The sequence below is a fragment of the Arvicola amphibius genome, chromosome 9, assembly GCF_903992535.2.
Source record: "Arvicola amphibius chromosome 9, mArvAmp1.2, whole genome shotgun sequence".
NCBI classification, from domain to species: domain Eukaryota; kingdom Metazoa; phylum Chordata; class Mammalia; order Rodentia; family Cricetidae; genus Arvicola; species Arvicola amphibius.
Genome location: NC_052055.2, coordinates 101,527,042 through 101,549,086, shown reverse-complemented (window position 1 = coordinate 101,549,086; position 22,045 = coordinate 101,527,042). Strand labels below are relative to the sequence as shown.

General features: G+C 45.4%; 1 protein-coding gene across 1 annotated transcript; it reads left to right on the top strand.

Moving 5' to 3' along the window:
• Positions 1–67: 67 nt before the first annotated feature.
• On the top strand, positions 68–21,500 carry Oit3 (oncoprotein induced transcript 3). The gene is made up of 9 exons (XM_038341730.1): positions 68–273; positions 2,791–3,165; positions 4,081–4,188; positions 7,284–7,406; positions 13,470–13,592; positions 14,787–14,947; positions 16,701–17,116; positions 18,965–19,064; positions 20,356–21,500. Exons 1-9 carry the CDS (start codon positions 204–206, stop codon positions 20,527–20,529), a joined length of 1,650 nt encoding a protein of 549 aa, XP_038197658.1. The 5' UTR covers positions 68–203; the 3' UTR covers positions 20,530–21,500.
• Positions 21,501–22,045: the final 545 nt, after the last annotated feature.

The window sequence follows — 22,045 nt, the reverse complement described above, 5'->3', positions numbered from 1 at the left end:
AGCAGGCTCTATCTGGGGTCAAGGCCAGAGCGGTCACCTCCTTGTCCCACTCAGCCTCCTGTGCTGCCCAGTAAGGTCTCAGCCAGTGCTGATACAGATTCGCTTCCTAAAAGCCCAGAGGGAATTTTTTTCCCTAAGTACTAGAAGAAAGAACAAAGGAAAAATAGTGTTAAGAGGATTTCCACTCTGTTCCTGGCAGCTGGATGAGAAAGATGTCCCTGTTCCTGCTGCTCACCTGCCTCTTCAGCACGGTCACCCCAGGGTGGCCAAGAGGTGAGTCTTGGGTCAAGAATGTGATACAATGCACTTTTTGTTGTTGCTGTTTGCTATTGTATGCCAAATATTAGGACTATATAATGGGGCCTTAAATACTGACCCCCACATTTGTGTAAAAAGTCACTCGGCCTACAAGGATCTATGCCTGGAGAATTTTTGCTGCATGCTCCTTTATCCTCCTGCCTGAGTGTCCAGAGCTCCATGGATCTCTGTTGTCGCTCAACCTTCCTAGAGCTAAATCATTCTTGGAGCATGCGTGGAAAGGAATTCTAATCCCTTTCTCATGCAAGCACTCTAGAGTTCCCACTTGAAGAATGGAAATGATTCTTTTCTTTTAGAGATGAGGGTAGGGCCTTTCCCTTAACGAATAAAAGGGACCAAACGTTCTGTCCCTGTAAAGGGCACAGATCTGGATAACATGTTTGTTAAGTTTGGCCTTTAAAACTATGAATGGCTTTTTGCACAGACCAAATAACTCTTAAGCTGTTCCTCTCAGGCTTGGCAGAAAACTGGCCAACGAGGATCCTTCTGGGCACTTCTGTTTGGTATGTGACTGGAATAGATTTGTTTCTCTGCAGTAACTTGGGCCAAGCTCTGGCGCCTTTGAGTATATACATTAAAAATAAGTTTGAGCCCTGAGGAGAAAGCTACAGGTAACAGAGTGTTCTGGATGGCATCCTGGGACAGGCGACGATGTAGACAAAACCTAAGACACTGGGAGTGACTATAGGCTTCAGTTAAGAATATGCCAGCCAGTTCACTGATTGGAACACAAGAAAAGAGAGGAGGTGGGAAGGAAGAGGCAAGGGGTGGGGAGCTTCCAGACACAGCAAAGATACAGCGGCAGCAAAGACTATGATCTGCATAGTGAAGAGGCTCACAGGTATGCCAGTCTCCAGGATGATAAGATGGAGATGAGTTATGTCTGCTCACACCTGTGGTTGGTCCTTGTACAGGAGCCAAGATGCTCGTGAGTGTCCTGAGACACTGAGCCCTCTAGAGGGGAGCAGGATTTTGAGAAGAACACATAGGGCTGTTCTCTTTCACGCCCTGGTGTTAAGGATGGTATGAGCTAATTAGGATCATTTTGTGTAACACCACGTTCTTGGCTCCGCATTGAGACTGAAAATGGGGATTTGACACAGAATGAAGGTTTTAAAAGAGGGTGGAAGCATTTAGTGTTAGGAAATATCTAGTGGCTGTTTGTGTGGCATTCCCTATGGGGTTGCACAGCATAAGGTAGGGCCGTTTCTCTTCTTCCTGCCATTGTCCCTCTGCAACGGGAAGGCATGAGCTTTGCAACAGTAGAAGAAATGGCATTTAGCTGTAAGGAAAACTTTAGAAATCATGGAAGAGTCACTATGGGAGTTGCTGTCGATGCCATTAGAGGTTGAGCGACTAACCATTTCTTGTAAAATTTGAGCCAGGGAGAGGAGTGGAATGTCCCTATGAGCTTTTAATCACCTGTGGATTGTGCTGGAAGTCTCTCTTGGCCAAAGTGCCACAGCCAGCGGGGCAGAGGAGGAAATTTTTCCCTTGGAGAGGTGAGGGAATTTGAGGAGGAAATTTTTCCCTTGGAGAGGTGAGGGAATTTGAGGACATAGCTTCCGCTTCAGGGAACACTGAATTGCCAGCTAGCACTCAGCCGGGACAGCTTAAGGGCATTTTAAAGACTTTGGGAGGAGCCACAGAACTTGAAGAAAAGGTTGCTTGTGCCACCGACAACTCTGCAAATGTCATTTCCAGAAAGTTCAATGTCCTAATCACTTCTTTCCCCGGACTGTCAAGTTATCTCCCCTGTCCACCTGCCAGGTTGCTATGTATTTCAAAGCTCTGGGCTGTGTGCCTCAGACCTTTTCCCTTTCCGTGGAACGAGCTTTCCATGCTTTTCATTCCGTCAAACTTCACACTGATGCAAGATTCTGTCATTTTTGCAAAAGTAATTCAAGGCTATCTTCCTTTCTTTTCTTTCTTAATTTCCCAAAATGGGGTGCAAACTGCATCGTAACACAGTCTCTCGTGTGACTGGATAGCTGGATTGAAATGTGCTTTTCCATAAACATCTGTCCTTATCTTTGAATCAAAATACCTAACTCTTCTTATACACGATTCGCTTGGTACATTGATGTCTTTTCTCATTCATTTGTTTATCCATTCTGGTGCTAGTGGAAATGCTGGTCCTCATACACACCCAGCTCAACTGTAACACTCCCAGGCATGGCATAGACTTTTAATCCCAGCACTAAGGAGGTGGAGACAGGAGGATTCTTGGGGCTCGCTAGTCAGACAGTCTAGCCTAACCAATGAGCCCCAGGCCAGAGAGAGACCCGTCTAAAGAAAACAGAGGAAATGGCTCCTAAGGAAGGATGCCTGAGATTGGCATCTGGCTACACACACACACACACACACACACACACACACACACATTGTTTGAAGAAGACTGAGGTGGATGTAGCTGTTGGCACTGTGAGCTGAAACCCCACCAGGTCTCTCTGAGTCCCCTTTCCTTCCCAGCCCTAGATCCCTGCTCGGCTTACATCAGCCTGAACGAGCCCTGGAGGAACACCGACCACCAGTTCGACGAGTCTCAAAGCCAGCCTCTCTGCGACAACCATATGGATGGGGAATGGTATCGCTTCACAGGTATGGCAGGAGATGCCATGCCCACCTTCTGCATACCAGAAAACCACTGTGGGACCCATGCACCTGTCTGGCTCAACGGCAGCCACCCCCTAGAAAGTGACGGCATCGTGCAACGCCAGGCCTGTGCCAGCTTCAAAGGGAACTGCTGCCTTTGGAACACCACTGTGGAGGTCAAGGCCTGCCCCGGAGGCTACTATGTTTATCGGCTGGCCAAGCCCACTGTCTGCTTCCACGTCTACTGTGGCCGTAAGTACCTTCCTCGCCCTCTTCTTTCCCCAGCAAGGCCACAGATGGCATTAAAGAGAAAAGCACCATATGAATCTCAGTTATTGTGACCCAGGTTTAAGTCTATTTGTTCAAACATTATAGAATTAGAAGTGATGGATTTCCAACCCTCTGTGTACAGAAGAGCACTCTGGAGATACCTGTTGTTGCACGATCAATAGGTGGACAGATAAATGCCCAGACATCCACATGGTGCTCACTGTCGTTGCTTTTTAGAAATGATATACAATGAGAAAAGGCGGTGTAACATCAATAATACTTTTAAGTGAATTTCTATATCTCTAATGCCATCAAAATCTGGAGATTTTTTTAAATAAAGATTTATTTATTATTGATAGTGTTCTGCCTATATGTCTGCCTTCAGGCCAGAAGAGGGCACCAGATCTCATTATAAATGGTTATGAGCCACCATGTGGTTGCTGGGAATTGAACTCAGGACCTCTGGAAGAGCAGCCAGTGCTCTTAACCTCTGATCCATCTCTCCAGTCCTCCAAAGCTGGAGACTTTGTAAACATCCTTGATGGCAGAGCTCAAACCAAGGGCCTCACAGAAGCTGGTGTCCCTAGTTCCTGTGCACATTTTGGAGAGTCCACAGTGGAGCATGACCTCACCTGTAGTCCCTAGCTCTTCCGCACTGATGATTTTAATTTGCTGAAGTCCTCTGGCCACCAGTGGGTCACTCCCACTCTAGCTGGGGGTCAGTTATCTGAACAAACAGCTGATCTCTCTCCAGTGGGCAATGCAGCCCTGAACCATGAAAAATGTCAGGATGGTGTTCTGGGAATTGGAGCCCGTGGCTGCATTCATGAGACTACTGCAAAGAGAGAGTCCCCTGAGCCTCGCCACTCACAGCAGATAATCGTTGTCCTTCCGTAGATTTCTACGACATCTGTGATGAGGTCTGCCATGGCAGCTGCGAGGACGCCACCGAGTGCGCATGCTCCCCGGGAACCTCGCTGGGCCCAGATGGACAGATATGCCTTGGTAAGAAAGAACTTCTCACAAGGTGGAAAGGGGCCCTCAGGAATGGAGGGACAAATCAGGGCCTTTTTTAAAATTAACAATTTTAAACATTTTGTTACACTTATTTATTGTGTATATGGTAGGTCAAGGACAGCTTGCCAGAGATGGGTCTCTCTTTCCTCCAAGCTAGTCCCAGCATCAAACTTAGGTGGTCAGGCTGGGCAGTGAGCGCTTTTACCCACCGAGCCAACTCAACAATTTTAATTATTTTTTTTAAATTAACTTTTTCAGGCAGAGGGAGGGAATAAGAAGATAACAAGGCAGATGCACATGTACCCAGACATAGCTATAGTTAAAATTTGCTTCCCTTTCTTTTTCAAGTGAAAATAGAATTTTGATGTTCCAACCAAGGCATCCTGCTGGAGTCTACCATCCTCTGGGGTTGGCTGCTGCTCGGACCTCAGCCTGCTTCCTTCCCACTCTGTCTCTGTGTTTTAGTATTGCTGTGTGGATGGACCACACGGCACCATACAGAATTATTCTATCTGTAAAGTTAACATACAAATGACACCTCACTCCACACGTGATGCTTTCTCTAGGGTATAAACATGCATGTGGAGGTGCTAGTGGTCACGATTCCTACGCTGGCTAGAAATAACAGCCCTGTGTAACATTAGCCAACATAAGTAGAAGTTAATTTCTTCCTCACATTAAAAAATGAAAAAGAAGAAGCAGTCCCAAGGGTAACAGCCCAGGCTTGTCTTGGAGGCCTGGAGGAAGTCCTGGCATTGGTGGGGTCATACCGGCTGTCAGGAAGCTGCTGGCCTCCTGCCCTTCCTGGTGCCCTGCACCAGTGGAGAGGTCAGGGTCCAGTTAGGATCTAGGCAGGCATGGTGGCGCACAGCTGGAATCCCAGCATTTGGAGTGTGGAAAGGGAAGATCAGGAGTTCAAGGTCAGCCTCTTCTGAATAGTGCGTTCTAGGACATCCTGGCTACATGAGACTCTCGTCTTACCAACTGTAGCTTCTAGTTCTGCAAGCTCTAAATGTTGGCTTCTTTTCAGTTGTGATTTATTTAGTTCCTTTTCTTTCTTTCCCTCTTTTTTATAATTTATTTAACTTCATTTTATGTGCATTGGTGTGAAGGTGTCAGATCCCCATGGGACTGAATTTACAGACAGTTGTGAGCTGCCATGTGGGTGCTGGGAATTGAACCTGGTCCTCTGGAAGAACAGCCAGTGCTCTCAACCTCTGAGTCATCTCTACGGCCCATAGTTCTTTTCTTTCTTTCATTTTTTTTCTAGTTTAAAAAGATGCTTGTACACACTTCTGGGTTGTTCTTTTATTACCAGTTCAAAGCCTCCAGTTATCTTGCCTGACCACTTTCACTGTGAGCTGTCTGCGATGTTTTATGCTAGACCCTCGTCTAGCGTTAGGGGATTTCTGTGGCTTTCTGCCCTTCCCTCCTGCTCCAAGGATGCTCTACTCCAGAGCTGCTTTCCAGGCCCGATCGCACATCAGTTTCTGAGATCAAGATCTCTATCCTGAGTAAGTGGGAAGTGTGAATCCATGCTGTAACCATGGCAGCACCCTGGCCCAGGGGTTCCACTGCACACGGATCTCTCCCTTTGGGCCTCCCGCAGGGAGCCTCCTAATTGCTACCTGTGGCAGAATTTTACCCTCGGTTTTATTAAAATATGTATCAGTCCCTCTTGTTACTATAATGTAATAGCTGACACTCAGTAGGTTATGAAGAAAAAGAAGTGTGGTTCACAATTCAGGGAGGCTCAAGGGTGCGTCGCCAGCACTGGCTCAGCTCCGGGGAAGGTCTGGTGGGAGCACAAGCGAAGACAGGAACAGGGATCCCACAAGAACCACATCAGTCACCTCCAACGGCCACTACCTCTTAACATCGCCCTGGGGACCAAACTTCCAACACGTGAACTTTCAGGTTTGCTTAGACCATGCCCAAAGCCTCAGAGGGAGGCACCTACTCTGGGGCTCCGGATATAAATGGAACTCCACCCACCTCATCTCCTTTCCTGGGTTCAAAACAATGTTCTGATTCACTTGTGAGCGTTTAGCTCCAGCCCTTGGCTCCCGTCCTGAATCCAGGTTCCTTCCTAGGAGCCGAGACACACTTCATTCTCAGCTTCCTCTCCTCTGCAGGAGGAGACAGGCATTTCGTGTCCATTTTATGGTTTGTTTTTGCAGCGAGAATCTATGCATAGCTCATTAGATGTTTTATAGACTAAAAGTCATTTCTTAAATATAATGTGAGACTATTTAAAAAAATTTGAGACAGGGTTTTACCATGTAGCCCTGGTTGTCCTGGAACTCACTCTGTAGACCAGGCTGGTCAGCAACTCACAGAGATCCACCCGTCTCTGCCTCCCGAGTGCTGGGATTAAAGGTGTACACCACCAAACCAGGCTGAGAATATTTTCATTTTTAAAGTTGATTTTTGAGAGTGGTTTGCCATGAAGTACCAGAAGACTGTCTCACACAGTGTTTTGCTAGCTATTTCTTTCTGCACTGCAAGCTCCTTCTAGGCATTAAAACAAACCCAATATATAATCTTGCATTTAACAATTTTTTATGAACTCATTGGAGAAAGAGGGTTTCCATAAAAACGAATGAGCATACCCAGTTCACAAAAGGAACCTCATCTCCCCCACTCCATAGTCTTCCCTTATTACATTTTTTCATTTATTGTGCATGCATGCCCGAGTGCCATGCCATGCGTGTGAAGGTCACAGGACAACTTCCAGATCTCAGCTCTCACCTTCCACCATGTGGGCCCCAATCAAACTCAGGCTGGAGGGGTTAGCAGAAAGCGCCTGTACCTGCTGAGCCATCTCGCCAGCCCCGCAGTTTCTACTCTGAAGGATAGGAACTCACAAGTGTTCGGATACCTTCCGCTTGGCAGAGGACAAAAGAGCAGAAGACAGATGAACGAACAGCTTGGTTGGGGAGACCAGGCCCGTGCATGTGTCTGTGCTGATCTGCAGTAGGAGATTCAGCAGCCTCTGAGAAGGGGCGGGGATTCAGTTCAGGGGCTGGGGACAGGGCGAGGTTGCTCAGCCATGTGGCAGTGATGTGGTCCCCCTTCTACAGATGACAACGAATGTGAGCAGAACAATGGGGGCTGCAGTGAGATCTGTGTAAACCTCAAAAACTCACACCGCTGCGCGTGCGGGGTCGGCCGCGTGCTGAGGAGCGACGGGAAAACGTGTGAAGGTAAGACCGGATAAGGAGGGGAGGCAAATTGAGCGTCCAAAGGGAGCCTCTGGCTTGCTCTTTGGCATTTGGGAAGGTGCCCTGTTGGTAGAGGCAAATAACAGTTTGTCAGCATGAGGTGACTAACGGGGTTCTGAGCACTGAGGGCACTTAAACTGTGGACAGAACTCAGTATTGATTTTGTCTTCAAGATTGAAGAGGAGGGGTTTCCAAGAAGTAGAGCACTGTGGGGAGCTAAGGTGGAGTAATACCCATTTTTCTCAAACTTCAATGTGCCCACAAATCCCACAGGATCTTGTAGAGGTGCAGTTTCGGACTGAGTAGTCTGGGGTCAAGCAGAGGTGACTATGTTTCTAGATAATGAGTAGGTGCCCGAGGCTGTTGGCAAGAAGCTCAGAGCAGCAGGCAGAAGGCGCGGGGAGTGGAGCATGCTCCACAGCCCATTTCTCAACCTTCCTGGTCCTGAGACTGGCCTCCCACTCAGCCGCCACCAGGACTCTTATGGGTGGGGAAGTCAGCTTCACCAGGCTGGGATGGGGCCTCAGAACTTAGAATTTTTAACAAATTTCATGGGTGATTTTTTTAATTGATTTTATTGAGCTATACATTTTTCTCTGCTCCCCTCCCTTCCTCTCTCCTTCCCTTCTATCCTCTCCCATGGTCTCTATGCTCCCAATTTACTCAGGAAATCTTGTCTTTTTCTACTTCCCATATAGATTAGATCCACGTATATCTCTCTTAGGGTCCTCATTGTTGTCTAGGTTCTCTGAAATTGTGAATTGTAGGCTGGTTTTCTTTGTTTTATGCCTAAAAACCACTTATGAGTAAGTACATATGATATTTGTCTTTCTGGGTCTGGGTTACGTCACTCAAAATGATGTTTTCTAGATCCATCCTTTTGCCTGAAAATCTCAAGATGTCATTATTTTTTTCTGCTGTGTAATACTCATTGTGTATATATACCACATTTTCTTTATCCATTCTTTGGTTGAGGGATATTTAAGTTGTTTCCATGTTCTGGCTATGACAAATAATGCTGCTATGAACATAGTTGAGCATATGTCCTTGTGGTATGATTGAACATACTTTTGATATACACCCAAAAGTGGTATTGCTGGGTCTTGAGGAAGGTTGTTTCCTAATTTCCTTATAAATTGCCACACTGATATTCAAAGGGGCTGTACCAGTTTGCACTCCCACCAGCAATGCAGGAGTGTTCCTTTACCCCACAACCTCTCCAGCATAAGTTGTCATCAGTGTTTTTGATCTTGGCCGTTCTTACAGGTGTAATATGGAATCTCAGAGTTGTTTTGATTTGCATTTCTCTGGTGGCTAAGGATGTTGAACATTCCTTAAGTATCTTTCAGCCATTTTAGATTCCTCTGTTGAGAGATTTCTGTTTAGGTCTGTACCCCATTTTTTTTACTGGATTATTTGTTCTTTTGATGATCAATTTCTTGAGTTCTTTGTATATTTTGGAGATCAGCCCTCTGTCTGATGTGGGGTTGGTGAAGATCTTTCCCCACTCTGTAGGCTGCTGTTTTATCTTGTTGACTGTGTCCTTTGCTTTACAGAAGCTTCTCAGTTTCAGGAGGTCCCATTTATTAATTGTTTCTCTCAGTTCTGTGCTGCTGGGGTTATATTTAGGAACTGGTCTCCTGTGCCAATGCATTCAAGTGTACTTCCCACTTTCTCTTCTATAAGGTTCAGTGTGGCTGGCTTCATGTTGAGGTCTTTGATCCATTAGGACTTCAGTTTGTGCATGGTGATAGACATGGATCTATTTTCATTCTTTTACATGTTGATATCCAGTTACGCCAGCACCAATTGTTAAATATGCTTTCTTTTTTCCATTTTATATTTTTTGCTTCTTTGTCAAAAATCAGGTGTTCGTAGGTGTGTGGATTAATATCTGGGTCTTCAATTCTGTTCCATTGGTCCTCCCGTCTGTTTTTATGCCTATACCAGGCTGTTTTCAGTACTGTAGCTCTGTAGTAGAGTTTGAAGTCAGGGATTGTGATGCCTCCAGAAGTTTTTTTATTGTACAGGATTGTTTTGGCTATCCTGGATTTTTTGCTTTTCCATATGAAGTTCAGTACCATTCTTTCAATGTCTGTGAAGAATTTTGCTGGGATTTTAATGGGCATTTCAATTTTAGTAAGATTGCCATTTTTACTGTGTTAATTCTACCTACCCAAGAGCATGGGAGATCTTTCCAATTTCTGGTGTCTTCTTCAATTTCTTTCTTCAAAGATTTAAGGTTCTTGTCATACAGGTCTTCCACTTGTTTGGTCAGAGTTACTTTGAGATATTTTATGCTATTTGTGACTATTGTGAAGGGTGTTATTTCTCTGATTTCTTCCCCAGCCCATTTATCATCTGTGTAAAGGAGATCTACTGATTTTTTTGCATTAATCTTATTGTCTTAGAAATTTGAGAAACTGCCATTACCTTGAGTCATTTCTCCTTTTATTGGGGGAAGTCAGTATATTTTTGGAGATAAAATTATCTACTTAAAAATTTTAGGCTTCTGAGTTCAAAGCCAGCCTGGTCTACAAGAGCTAGTTCCAGGACAGGGTCTAGAAACTACAGGGAAACCCTGTCTCAAAAAACAAAACAAAAAAAAAAAATAGGCTTATTTATTTTATTTTATGTATATGAGTATTTTGACTGCATGTGTGTACGTGTGGCATACATAAATGATTGGTGTCCAGAGGGGTGAGAAGAGGGAGCTGGGTCTCCTGAAACTGGAGTTACTGGTGGTTGTGAGTCATCACATTAATGCTAGGAACTGAAAAACAAGTGCTCTTAGCTTAACACGGGTCCATTGCTTCTGTCCCCAAATAATCTACTCTTTAAAAAAACCATTTATTTATTTTTATGTGTATAGGTATTCTATCTGCATGAATGTCTGTGCCCCATATGCATATCTGGGGCAGAAAAGGATGTCAGATCCCCTGGAACTGGAGTTACAGATTGTTGTGAGCCACTATGTGGGTGCTGGGAATCAAACCCAGGTCCTCTAGAAAGCAGCCAGTGCCGTTAACCACTGGGCCACCTCGCTAACCCCATTGTCTACTTTTAGTAACAGAGATGTTGTGTGTACGTGGCTTAGTAACCAGAAACTTAACGATGAACTTCAAGGAATGGAGATGAAACTGTCAATCATTACTCTCACTGTTTAGTGGATGCAGCCTGCCACGTGGCTCTGGGGTACCAGCTATGATTCAGTAATCTGACACTGTTTTGTGGGACTCAGGTCACGAGCTTGTCACAGCTGAAGTGACATGGCATCTGCTTTCACAAATCTGAGTTCCCCTAACATTCTCCGCAGAGGGCGCCGTGGAGAGGTAGATGGTATAGCTGTTATTATTTATAGAGGAATATGATTTGTCCTTCAGGGGAATTGAGCCTGCGTAGTAATAGAGCTGTAATCTGTATATTAAAATTCATTGTATTCTTATCACATTCAAAATAATAAAATACCATCCCAAAGAGAAAACTTATGAGTACCGTCCAACAAAGTTTGCATTATTAATACAGAACACATTAACTGGAACATTAAATTGCTGTCCTTGTAACAAGGCTAAATTATTATAAATTTTATTGAATAAGGATAATGTGTGGGATCTTCCCTAAATCTTAATAATTTGTGTAATCATTTTTGCATATTTAGATAGTAATAAAATAGTCCATGAAGAACATTTGTAATTATTCATGAGCACTTTATTGAGACTATCATGCTTAATACTCATATAACCTTAAAACCTAATAACCATAACTGAAAAATATTTAGCAAATGATAAAAATTTTATGTGTCTATATGAGCAATACTTTAGGAATACTGTTTCTATTTATAACATTTAACTTTTATTGAAAGGCTGAATGTATTTGTTTCTTTAGTGCGGCTATTAAATGATTATAGCTTCTTAAAAATTAATTGTATTTTTAAATTTTTAAGTAAATTTTAATAGTTTGTGATACAAATAGGAAAACACAGACGAGTAAAGGGGGAGTCTGTAAATGATCTCCAATCTCTGTTGCTAGGGTATTTCCTCTCTGAACATCTTGTTCCACCATCCTAAGGTTGAAACCCTTTAAAGCAATTTGGATTCTTTGGTCTGCTTTTCCTTTTGAATTTTTACAACTGAAAATGCCCAGTGTGATAAGTTAGGGTTACCCCTTCATCTTACAAATATTGAAATCACAACTCAGAGAAATCAAATGACTTTGGAAAGGTCATTTTTGCAGGTGGGGGTACCAGGGTTCTGGCTAAGTGTGGTGAGCACCTGGGTTATCCCCAGGACGGAAGAGAAGCCTTCTTTTATAAAGAAAAATGCATATCAGTGTTGGGGATTTTTGTTTGCTTGCTTGCCTGTTTGAGACAGGCCCTCACTAGGTACCCTCAGCTGGCGTGAAGCTTGATCTCAAGACCCACCAGCCTCCAAAGTGCTGGGATTAAAGGCGTGCACCACCAACCCTCCTACTGATTTTAACACTCTCTAGTGTAGTAGCATAGTTTATATTTTCTCCCAACTTGTTATCCATAGTGTCAACTAGCCTAAAAATGTACAAATTGCATATATCTTTTAAATATATGGATTTTCTAGAGCTTGTGAAATGTCTCAGCAGGTAAGGCTGACTGACACCAGAACTCACAGCTTGATTTGATCTCTAGAACCCACATGGTAGCGGAAGGGAACCAATTCCCACAACCCCCGACCTCACACACTGTGGCTTTGCTAGACACACACATACACGTGCACACACACGGCATAAATGTCTTAAGTATTACATCTGGTTTTCTAAGCAGTTAACAAAGATTCATTTGTTGTGACTTTAGTCTCTTACATTTCCTGAGCACTGATTTGTGTGTATCAAGTTAACTTACTGCTGGCTCCACTAACATTTTTTTTTTTTTTTTTTTTTTGAGATGGGATTTCTCTGTGTAGCCCTGGCTGACCTGGAACTCACCTGTAGACCAGGCTGGCCTCAAACTCACAGAGATCCACCTGCCTCTGCCTCCTGAGTGCTGGGATTAAAGGTGTGTGCCACCACCCCCTGGCCTTTTTTAAACTTTTTCTTCACTAACCTGCTTTTACTATCATCCTTCAGAATCAGCTTCCATCTGTCCCTGAGCAGTTTAGGTGATCTAAAACATCTCCTTCCATCATCTTAACTTAGAACAGGGCTCAGCAAAAATTTTCCATAATGTCCTGATGGCAAATATTTTACGTTTTGTGGACCATCCAGAATCAATCAAAACTGCCAAGTTCTGCCCTTGTGTTTAAAACAAGCAAGCAAGCAAATGAACAAAAAAGTCCAGCCATACAAAATAGTCAACAAATAGTCATGCCTATGTGTGCTAATAAACCTTTATTTATAACACTGTGTAGCAGGTTGGTATTTGACAGCCCTCAACCTAAAAGATAATGTTCAGTTTCCATAAAAGTTGTGATGATGAAGATTATTGTCATTGACATCCTAGGGCAGGGGTGGAACCTGGAACCTTCGGGATGGTAGGCAGACACCATATGACCGAGCTATGTCTCCAGCCCCAAGTCTACCCAAGACCTTTCATATCCAGAAAGAGCTCTTATTCCTAGGGAGTCTAGGAGAGGGGCCAGCGATCCAATCAGTCTGCCGTAACTCTGACCCACCCAGCTGGTCCAGATGAATGTTACTCAATCTCTTTTTATCCATCGATAAGCCTATCAAATTATAACTTGTATAAAAAAATTAAATGTTACAACCGTTAAGAAATGGTTGTTGGGTCTTAGCCATAAATGTCCATGACCTCACTGTAAGCATGAAACAACAGAAAGACGTGGAAAACTTGGAAAGACACTCTGAAATACCCGGGGCGCCTCGGTAAGCGTCGCTGTGGACCGACTCTTGGCAGTCACGTCTTTAATGAATGTTTGTGGGTTGCCTCATGTTTCGCTGACCGCATTAGACCTCAGGGGTTCCGCCATGAATCGAGAATAATCTCCGGCGATTGACGCTAGGATTCCTGCAGAAGAGGGTCGCATGGGGACTCATTTTTGTTGGTTCCCTCTGCAGACATCGAAGGATGCCACAATAACAATGGCGGCTGCAGTCATTCTTGCTTTGGCTCCGCGAAGGGCTATCAGTGCGCATGTCCCAGGGGCTTGGTGCTGTCTGAAGATAACCACACTTGCCAAGGTAGGATAAGGTTTGACTCCCTTCGGGTTTACACACCCTCCTCCCCTTACCTTTGCCCTCCCTCCCCCAAGACTGTCAGAGTCTTATCTTTCGGGTGCCAGGAGTTCCCTGAGTCACCATTCAGGAACCATGCAACAGAGAACACCCTGGCCTGGGGTGATGGCTCACGTCTGTAATCTCAGCCCTTGGGAGGTGGAGGTCAGGGGAGCCCTGCCTGAGAGCAAAGCCAACCTGAGCCACACAGTAAGATCTTGTCTCAAAAACAGACAGGAGTGGAAGAAGGTCTCTTTTTTTAAAGTCAAGAAAAGCTAACTTTCCCTTGCTGGTTGCCTCTGAATTGTTCTCTGACTTCTATAACCAACAGCACAGCTACCGCTCAACACTGTCCTTATTCCACAGTTTCACGGGCCCAAACTAGCTAGAGTGAGGAGGAATGATGGGTCGTCCCCCCCATCAACAGTGTTCGGAGAACTGTTTTCTAGTTCTTGGTGTCTGGGACAATAATTCCAACACCCCGCAGACACCGACCAGGCACTCGTTTCTGATTTCTTCATGCGTCTCACTGCTGAGATGTATGCTCACAGGCGGGACTCTGGAAGTATCTAGTATCCTTTTGGGTGTTTGCAGGGTCAGAGGAAATAGACGTGGGACCACCAGAGAAAAGCAGGCCCTCTTTAATATTAAGTTCAAGTGGAATTTTATAGTCAGAGTTTACAGTTTGCTGAGGAGCTCACGGACAACTTGGAAGGCTTCCAGAGAGCGGGAACACTGTTTATTACCTGGTTAATGGGGCAGTAACTAATGGTCAAAACAAAGCAGTGCTGTTCTGTCATTTAAACCCATGTCAGCAATGTCTTCCCTGTGTAGCCAGTCAACCGTGCTGACGCCAAAGTTCATCCTCGGGGTGTCTCACTCCGTGGAATCATGCCAGCCACACCTCGGGCAGGCATTTGTCGACCTGAAGCTTGACCACACCATTTCCTGTTAAAAGGAATATGTGATTTGAGGAGCATCATTGGCTATAATCTTGGGAGCTAGGGATCCTGGTTGTAGTCATCACCTTGCTTCGAGGCCTTTCCTGGAGGAAAGAACAAGAGTGCAGGGTGTGTGGAAGAGAAAGCGTTCCCCTGGGACTTTTGTAGCCTTTCCCCCAAGCCGGGTTTCATGTTCTAACGGAGTTCCCCTTTCTCACAGTTCCCGTGTTGTGCAAGTCCAGCGCCATTGAAGTGAGTGTCCCTAGGGAGCTGGTTGGTGGCCTGGAGCTCTTCCTCACCAACAACTCCTGCCGAGGGGTGTCCAATGGCACCCACGTCAACATCGTCTTCTCCCTCAAGACCTGCGGCACGGTGGTTGACGTAGGTTCCCTGGCGGATGCGTAGGGAATTGCCCAAGTTCCCCACTTGGGAAGGTGGTTCACAGAGGGTGGAAGGACGGTATGGCTTGTGTTGATGAGATAGATTCACACAAAAGAACTGAGCTCAAAACACCCTCTGCCCCGCGCCAGGGTCCCGGAACACAGGGAATGGAATGAAGAATTCAGCCGTCCCTGTTTTCACGCAGCCCTGAGCAATCTATAACAAGGTGTTTTCCTACATCATCCGCAGCGGTACCAAGAGGCGGGTGCACCCTCTGCAGTTAGTTATTTGGAGACTGAGGATGATAGGGACTAGGGCTGGTAGTTCATTTGTGGTGAGTGAGTGAGTTCAGGCATTGATCCAGGCTGAGGTTAAAAGGTTGTTTCTGGCCGGGCGGTGGTGGCGCACGCCTTTAATCCCAGCACTCGGGAGGCAGAGGCAGGCGGATCTCTGTGAGTTCGAGACCAGCCTGGTCTACAATCGCTAGTTCCAGGACAGGCTCCAAAGCCACAGAGAAACCCTGTCTCGAAAAACCAAAAAAAAAAAAAAAAAAGGTTGTTTCTGTTTCTTTTTGTTTTTGTTTTTCCTTATACATGCTCACACCCCCACGCTGGAAACTCAGACAGGGATCTGGAATAAGATCCCTGCCTGTCAGCAAGCACACAGCAGTACTGAGATAACAATACATAAAATGTAAATAAGGTCTGGGCTGTCCTCTAGGAATCAATGAAAAGGACGCCTCGCTTAGATGTGGATAGAATGTGTGCAGCTCACACGAGCAAAGAAGCAAGGAGCCTTTTTGATGGGGTTCAGGAGCAGAATCTTAAAGGATTCTCCAGGTCCGTGCTAAGGTAGATTCCTAGCAGGCTGTCCTGCAAGGATTCCTCACCAGAAAAAGACACTGGAAAGGACATGGGATAGAAACTGCTTCAGAAGGTCTCACTTGTGTGTTAGGGAGGGTTCGGGAGACAGCAGGTTTGAGTCCACAAAGACGGGATTGAGCTGGGCACTGTGGTCCCACAGTGTGCAAGATGGATGCTCTACAGAGGACTGGATACAAGTCCATGCAGAAGCCTTAGCGATCATTTGTTTATGAGTCCTGAGAAGTGAGTCAGAGGGTGAATCACTGTGGGTGACATTCGAGGTAGCTACAGAGGAGCAGGGCTTCCCCATTTGGGCAAGTGGTATGGATTGTTTCTATGGAGAGCCTGATGAAATAGCCCCGTAACTGGCTGGTACCACTCCCTGATGGTAGAGTAGAATTGCGGAGGGGGGCGCTGTAAACAGCTGAAACCCCTCGGCACCTACATAGGTGCCGATTTGGGATGGATCCAGGATTCCTTAGAAGCAGCGGCATCCCAAATCTGGTATTCCTGCCGAGAGCATGCTGTGCTGTCCTCTTCTGGATGCCAGAGCTTGGGATTTGCTGATTTTTCTCCCTAGATCGGGTTTCATGCCTAATGAACCAGAGGGATGCCTGGGCCAGCCAAGAAGGAGCCAGCATGCTGGCTTACTCTGCCTGACAAAGAGAAAACCGGCTTAGGCAGATTTACTTGAGGCCAGTTCAGGCCAACCTGGGCAAGATAAACAGCCCCCATTCCAAAACACACGCGCTCAAACCCAAAGTCCCTCTAGCGTAGGAAATGAAATTCTGATGATGTTTGACATACCAGGTGTCTGAAGGATGTTAAGGTAAGAAGAGAGATAACTAGAAATAAATCTCACAGTCTCACTTCACCCCGAACTGGCGCAGGTGGTGAATGACAAAATCGTGGCCAGCAACCTCGTGACGGGTCTGCCCAAGCAGACCCCTGGGAGCAGCGGGGACATCATCATTCGGACCAGCGAACTGCTGATCCCTGTGATCTGCGAGTTCCCACGACTGTACACCATCTCTGAAGGGTACGTGCCCAACCTGCGCAATGCCCCTCTGGAAATCAGGAGTCGAAACCACGGCATCTTCCCCTTCACGCTGGAGATCTTCAAGGACCACGAGTTCGAGGAGCCTTACCGGGAGACTCTGCCCACGCTCAAGCTTCGCGACTCGCTCTACTTCGGCATTGAGCCCCTCGTGCACGTGAGCGGCCTGGAGAGCCTGGTGGAGAGCTGCTTCGCCACGCCCACTGCCAAGATGGACGAGATACTCAAGTACTACCTGATCCAGGACGGGTGAGCACTGCTGGCCAAAGCGCGTGCGTGCGTGTGTGTGTGTGTGTGTTTGTGTGTGTGTGTGTGTGCAATATTATATATTATATTTTCAATTATATTTTAATAACAAATAATGATATTTGTTAATAATATTTATTAATAATAAATGATAAAATAATTTTTGTTATTATTTTACAATTTGGGGTATGATTGAATTTAATCAAAAAACAGTGAGTAATTTTGCACTTGAAATGCCCACGGAATGCCTAGGAAGAAGTTCAGCAGGCCACTAGCAGTGTGCGTCAATCTCAAGAACAAGATCAGAACTACAGTCTCGAAAAAACAAAAAGCAAAACAAAACAAATCAAAGGTGGCGAATGACTCAGGAAGACACCTGACATTGACCTCTCTCCTCCACACATGCACACATCTGTACCCACACGGACACATGCATACACACATATGAACATGAACATACATCCCACACATACATGGATACACAAAAATAAAAATAAGAAATGAAGTTGGTAGTGTTGTCAAGAGAAGAAATTCTGGGTTGATTCTAGGGAATCGATATTGAGATTTCTGTGGCGTCACTGAAAGGTCCCGGACTGGGATCTGTAGGTGTGTGTGACATCAATGAAAACCCATCTGCTCCCCTAGTTTATATCAAGATGTTGTTCTTCCTTGGCCTAAATGGCAGCCGGGACACATCTTAGGTGATCAGGGACTGCAGCCTTCTAGATAGGGGAAGGGTGTAGTGTGTGTCACAACACTCCTCGGCTTCTTCTCTTCCCTGGTTGGCCCAGTTCCCACGGAAGTTTCTAGCTTGCTTCAGCTTCTTGTTTTACTCTCACACAGCCCCCCTCTCATGCAGCTATCAGTGCCTTGAACGGTGACTCCATGGCGCATTGAGGTCAGCTTAGAAGCCGGTTTTTTTACATTTTCTGGGAATGAGTCGCCTCTTATCTCAATGCTGGGGAAATCTGCTTATGTATTTGTTATTTGGACCCTGGGTGAAGGATTTTTCCTTCTGCTTAAATAGTTCAAAGAAGCTGCGCCGTTTCTTCCTTGATCCTCAGCACATACAGAAGAGAAAAATACGTATCTGTGAGTGTGCACCCTCGTGTACATGTGCACACACATGCACCAAGATGCAAACTGAGTTAGAATGGGCCAAAGCACACAAAGATGGTCCTCAGCTTCTTAGGAGAAAATGTGCCTTGATATCTAAAGTCCCAGCCTTAGCGTGTCAGATACTCTGTCCTTCCCCAGTTTACCCTGACAGGAACCTCAGAGCAATGTGTCAAACTGACCTACGATGAAGGCCACAGACTCTGTAAAATGGCAGCTTGCTGTAATGTTTGGGAAAAGAGACATTAAACCGTTTTGAGGCCAGTTGTCACGTGACAAGTTTAAATGTGTGTGCAGCGATGGCTCATTGCCCTTTGTACCCCTTCAGGAGTGTGTGTCCCTTATAGGAAATCGGTGTTAAGTTAAAAAAGAGCCTTAACCCAGATTCCAACAATACGTGACCAACGAAAAGACGACCTTACTAGCCAAAGGTCTCTCTGAAGCACACTTTATGCTCTTAATACATACAGCTCTAATCAAGCAGGACGTGTCGTGCTCTGCGGCTCCATGAATGAAGGATGGGAAGACTTGATACTTAGCACAGCTTAATGAGCCCTGGACATGCCTTTGCCAGGAAGGGATGCCATTTCCCCTTTACTCTCCCCAGGCTGGCATGAAGCCCAGCACGCTGCACCCGCTTTACCTCTCCTGGCCCAAATGCCCGCCAGAGCTGGGATTGCTTTCTGCCTCTGTGGGGGGCGATCGGATCTGACATGCTGTCTCTCCCACCTCCAGCTGTGTTTCCGATGACTCGGTGAAACAGTACTCATCCCGGGACCACCTAGCAAAGCACTTTCAGGTCCCCGTCTTCAAGTTTGTGGGCAAAGATCACAAGGTAAGCAAGCGGAATACAGTTGTCTCCCAGCCCCATGCCTGAGCCTTCCTTTGCGTTGTCTCGATGCGTTGACATTCTGAGAGTCTGCGGTCAGCTTCCTCATGACCTCTGGGAGAATATAGTTAAACTGTCAAGAAACTCGGCATCCATATATGTCACAGTCGCCTGCCCCACCCAACTCCCACATAAAATGTCTGTGCACAGAGTATTATAGGACCATAATTTGAAATCTTTGTGGGCAGATAAGGGGAAAAGCCAGTGTTAACATCAGTTCAACCAAGGACTTAGACAGGAATCTCACAGAATGGCAACAATGGATTGGGAAGAGACTAGAACTCACAATGCTAATCGTAGGACACAGTTTTGCAATATGGCATGCTCCACACGAAATGTATGGAAAATGACAAATTACCAAGCTTTCAAAGCCGTGGGAAGTGAACAGCAACAGTATAAATTGAGGGTTTTTTTTTTTTTAAAGTAAGTTACCTGCTAGTATGCCATAATCATTAACCCAGCATATGATTTTATCTAAATATATTTTTGGCAATTTCACAAGGACAAAACAGTTTGCTGGATATGTTTATAGAACATGGTCATAAGAGGGGGAAAGAGGCCCCCACATAAACATAATGACTCTTTCAATTTAGTGCAACATTAGGCAGTTTTTTTTACATTGTGAACACAAGAAAAACAAGCGTGAAGAAAGTGTCCTAGCAGCCTGTGTTTATGAGGGTCAGGATGGCAAGAGGCTGTCCCAAGAGGCTGGGTGACAAACTCGACCTTTTTCTGATATCACCAGTGTCGAAATACAACCCAAATGAAGCTTAGCAGAGCGGCACTCTTCCACATTGCCACCAAGTGTCCTTTCAAGCTATCTTATTGTTCCAGAACTCCAGCTCAGTAGCTGAACCTGCCCTAGGCAGATCTTTCCAGAAAGGACCTACTGCTTCACAACAGAAGTACTTGGCCCCAGTGTTACTTCAGCCCAGGACTGACACGCTAATGCCAGGAGATGCCAATGTCTCTTCGGCATGCCAAAGTCACGGGTCTAGGTTTTGAGGGCACCCACATGACTCCCTTCCAACTCAGCCAATATTTCTAAACATGTAAACTGGGCAACTTCCTTATCTGATGTCTTGCTTTCCTGTCCATAAATACAAGAGTGTCACTGCCACTTCAAGTTGTTGCTGCTGTGGCTGAGATGGCACTTGGGGTCCTGTGGGGTGGCTCTCAGCCGTTGCCCACAGTGACAGTTGGTACCACAGCTTAACCATGATTCCCTTCCCTCCAGGAGGTATTTCTTCACTGCCGCGTCCTTGTTTGCGGGGTTCTGGATGAACGCTCCCGCTGTGCCCAGGGGTGCCACCGCCGAGTGCGTCGTGAGGTGGGGGAAGATGAGGACTCTGCTGGGCTTCGGAGCCAGACACTGACTGGAGGTCCCATCACCATCGACTGGGAGGACTAGCCCCACTTCCAGCCACCCTCCTCTCTGGACCATCTTCCTATGTCTTCTGAGAACATCAGAGACCCTCCCAGACCACCTGGCTTCCTTAAATCATATACTGTGAGTTTCGACAACCCTTCCCCCCACACGAAAGGATTGACTAGCTGGTTTTGTCCCTGGGTTGGTACAAATCACAGCATTGCTGACCTGTGTGGCCAAATCAGTTTCTGGATTTGAAGAACTATGTTGTCCTCATGGAAGGACTCCTCCCTCATTTCCTCCATTTCTTTATTACAGTGAAATACCTCATTTATGGTATAATAGGCCCACTAAAATGAGGTGCTGGGAATAACATTCCAATTTACAAACCTAAAGAAATTAATTGCTAAAACTATAACCCAATAGCCCCTAAACATATAATAATTATGCCTTAAAATTCCAACCCCAATATGGAATATTATAGGAGATTTGAAAGCTATCAATAAAATAATGTATAAGGGAAAATATAATAGGTTGATGTTGCATAGGAATTTTTAGTGTTTTCATATTGCATTGTGTGAAATGTTTTTACCTAAAGATAAATTCAGAAGGTGCTTGTGAACATTGGCTGCTCTTGCAGAGGATCTGAGTTTGATTCCCAGCACCCACATGGTGGCTCACAACTGTCTGTAACCCCAGTTCTAGGGGATTTGATGGCCTCTTCTGACCTCGGGCACCAGACATGCATGTGGTGCATAGACACACATGCAAGCCAAGCACTCACACATATGAAATAAAATAATTTTAAAAATTATCAGCACACATGTAAGTGGTTCAGTGGCTGAACTGAACTATAAGCAAAACTAAATTTTGGTCCCGTGTGCCCTGAGCGTTGGTCTTCTGTTTCTTCGGCTAGGTAAGACAATAGGAAAAGGTATAAAATCATACCATACTCTTACTTTGCAGGTGCTCAATACATTTTATTGAAATAAATATCAAACTACAAAGATAAATGTTATCTGCAGTTGAATTCGGCTCCTTGATATTCCAATTAGCTCCTGACATTACGTATGATCGACAAAGTTTTCTTTTTCTTTCTCAAAGTGGTTGCAATGAACAGTTCCTTCTTTTTCTCTTTTATTACCACATGGGATGATTGGCAATTCTGGTTCAACTTAATGAAATTAGGAAAGGGAGAAGGAGGAGGAATTTGGGGTCAGAGATTCAGAAATGCTTTTCTATAAACAGCCAAGGGTAATGCTCTTAGACTTTGGGGCTTTTCTTTCTTTCTTTTTTCTTTCTTTATTCTTTCTTTTTTTTTTTGGTTTTTTGAGACAGGGGACAGGGTTTCTCTGTAGCTTTGGAGCCTGGCCTGGAACTAGCTCTTGTAAACCTTGAACTCACAAAGATCTGCCTGTCTCTGCCTGTGCTGAGATTAAAGGCGTGCGCCACCACCGCCCGGCGACTTTGGGGCTTTTCAGTCTTTGTCATAGCCTATCTCTCTGATGTTACAGGGTGAGGGCAGCTATAAACAAATAGAAAAAAGGGGAGGTCGTGG

Excerpts from the sequence above, each read along its gene's own strand:
- Oit3 (XM_038341730.1), top strand. The coding sequence starts at position 204 with ATGAGAAAGATGTCCCTGTTCCTGCTGCTCACCTGCCTCTTCAGCACG. Across the intron at positions 17,117-18,964 it reads TACTACCTGATCCAGGACGG|CTGTGTTTCCGATGACTCGG; the intron begins GTGAGCACTGCT and ends TCCCACCTCCAG. Across the intron at positions 19,065-20,355 it reads TTGTGGGCAAAGATCACAAG|GAGGTATTTCTTCACTGCCG; the intron begins GTAAGCAAGCGG and ends CCTTCCCTCCAG.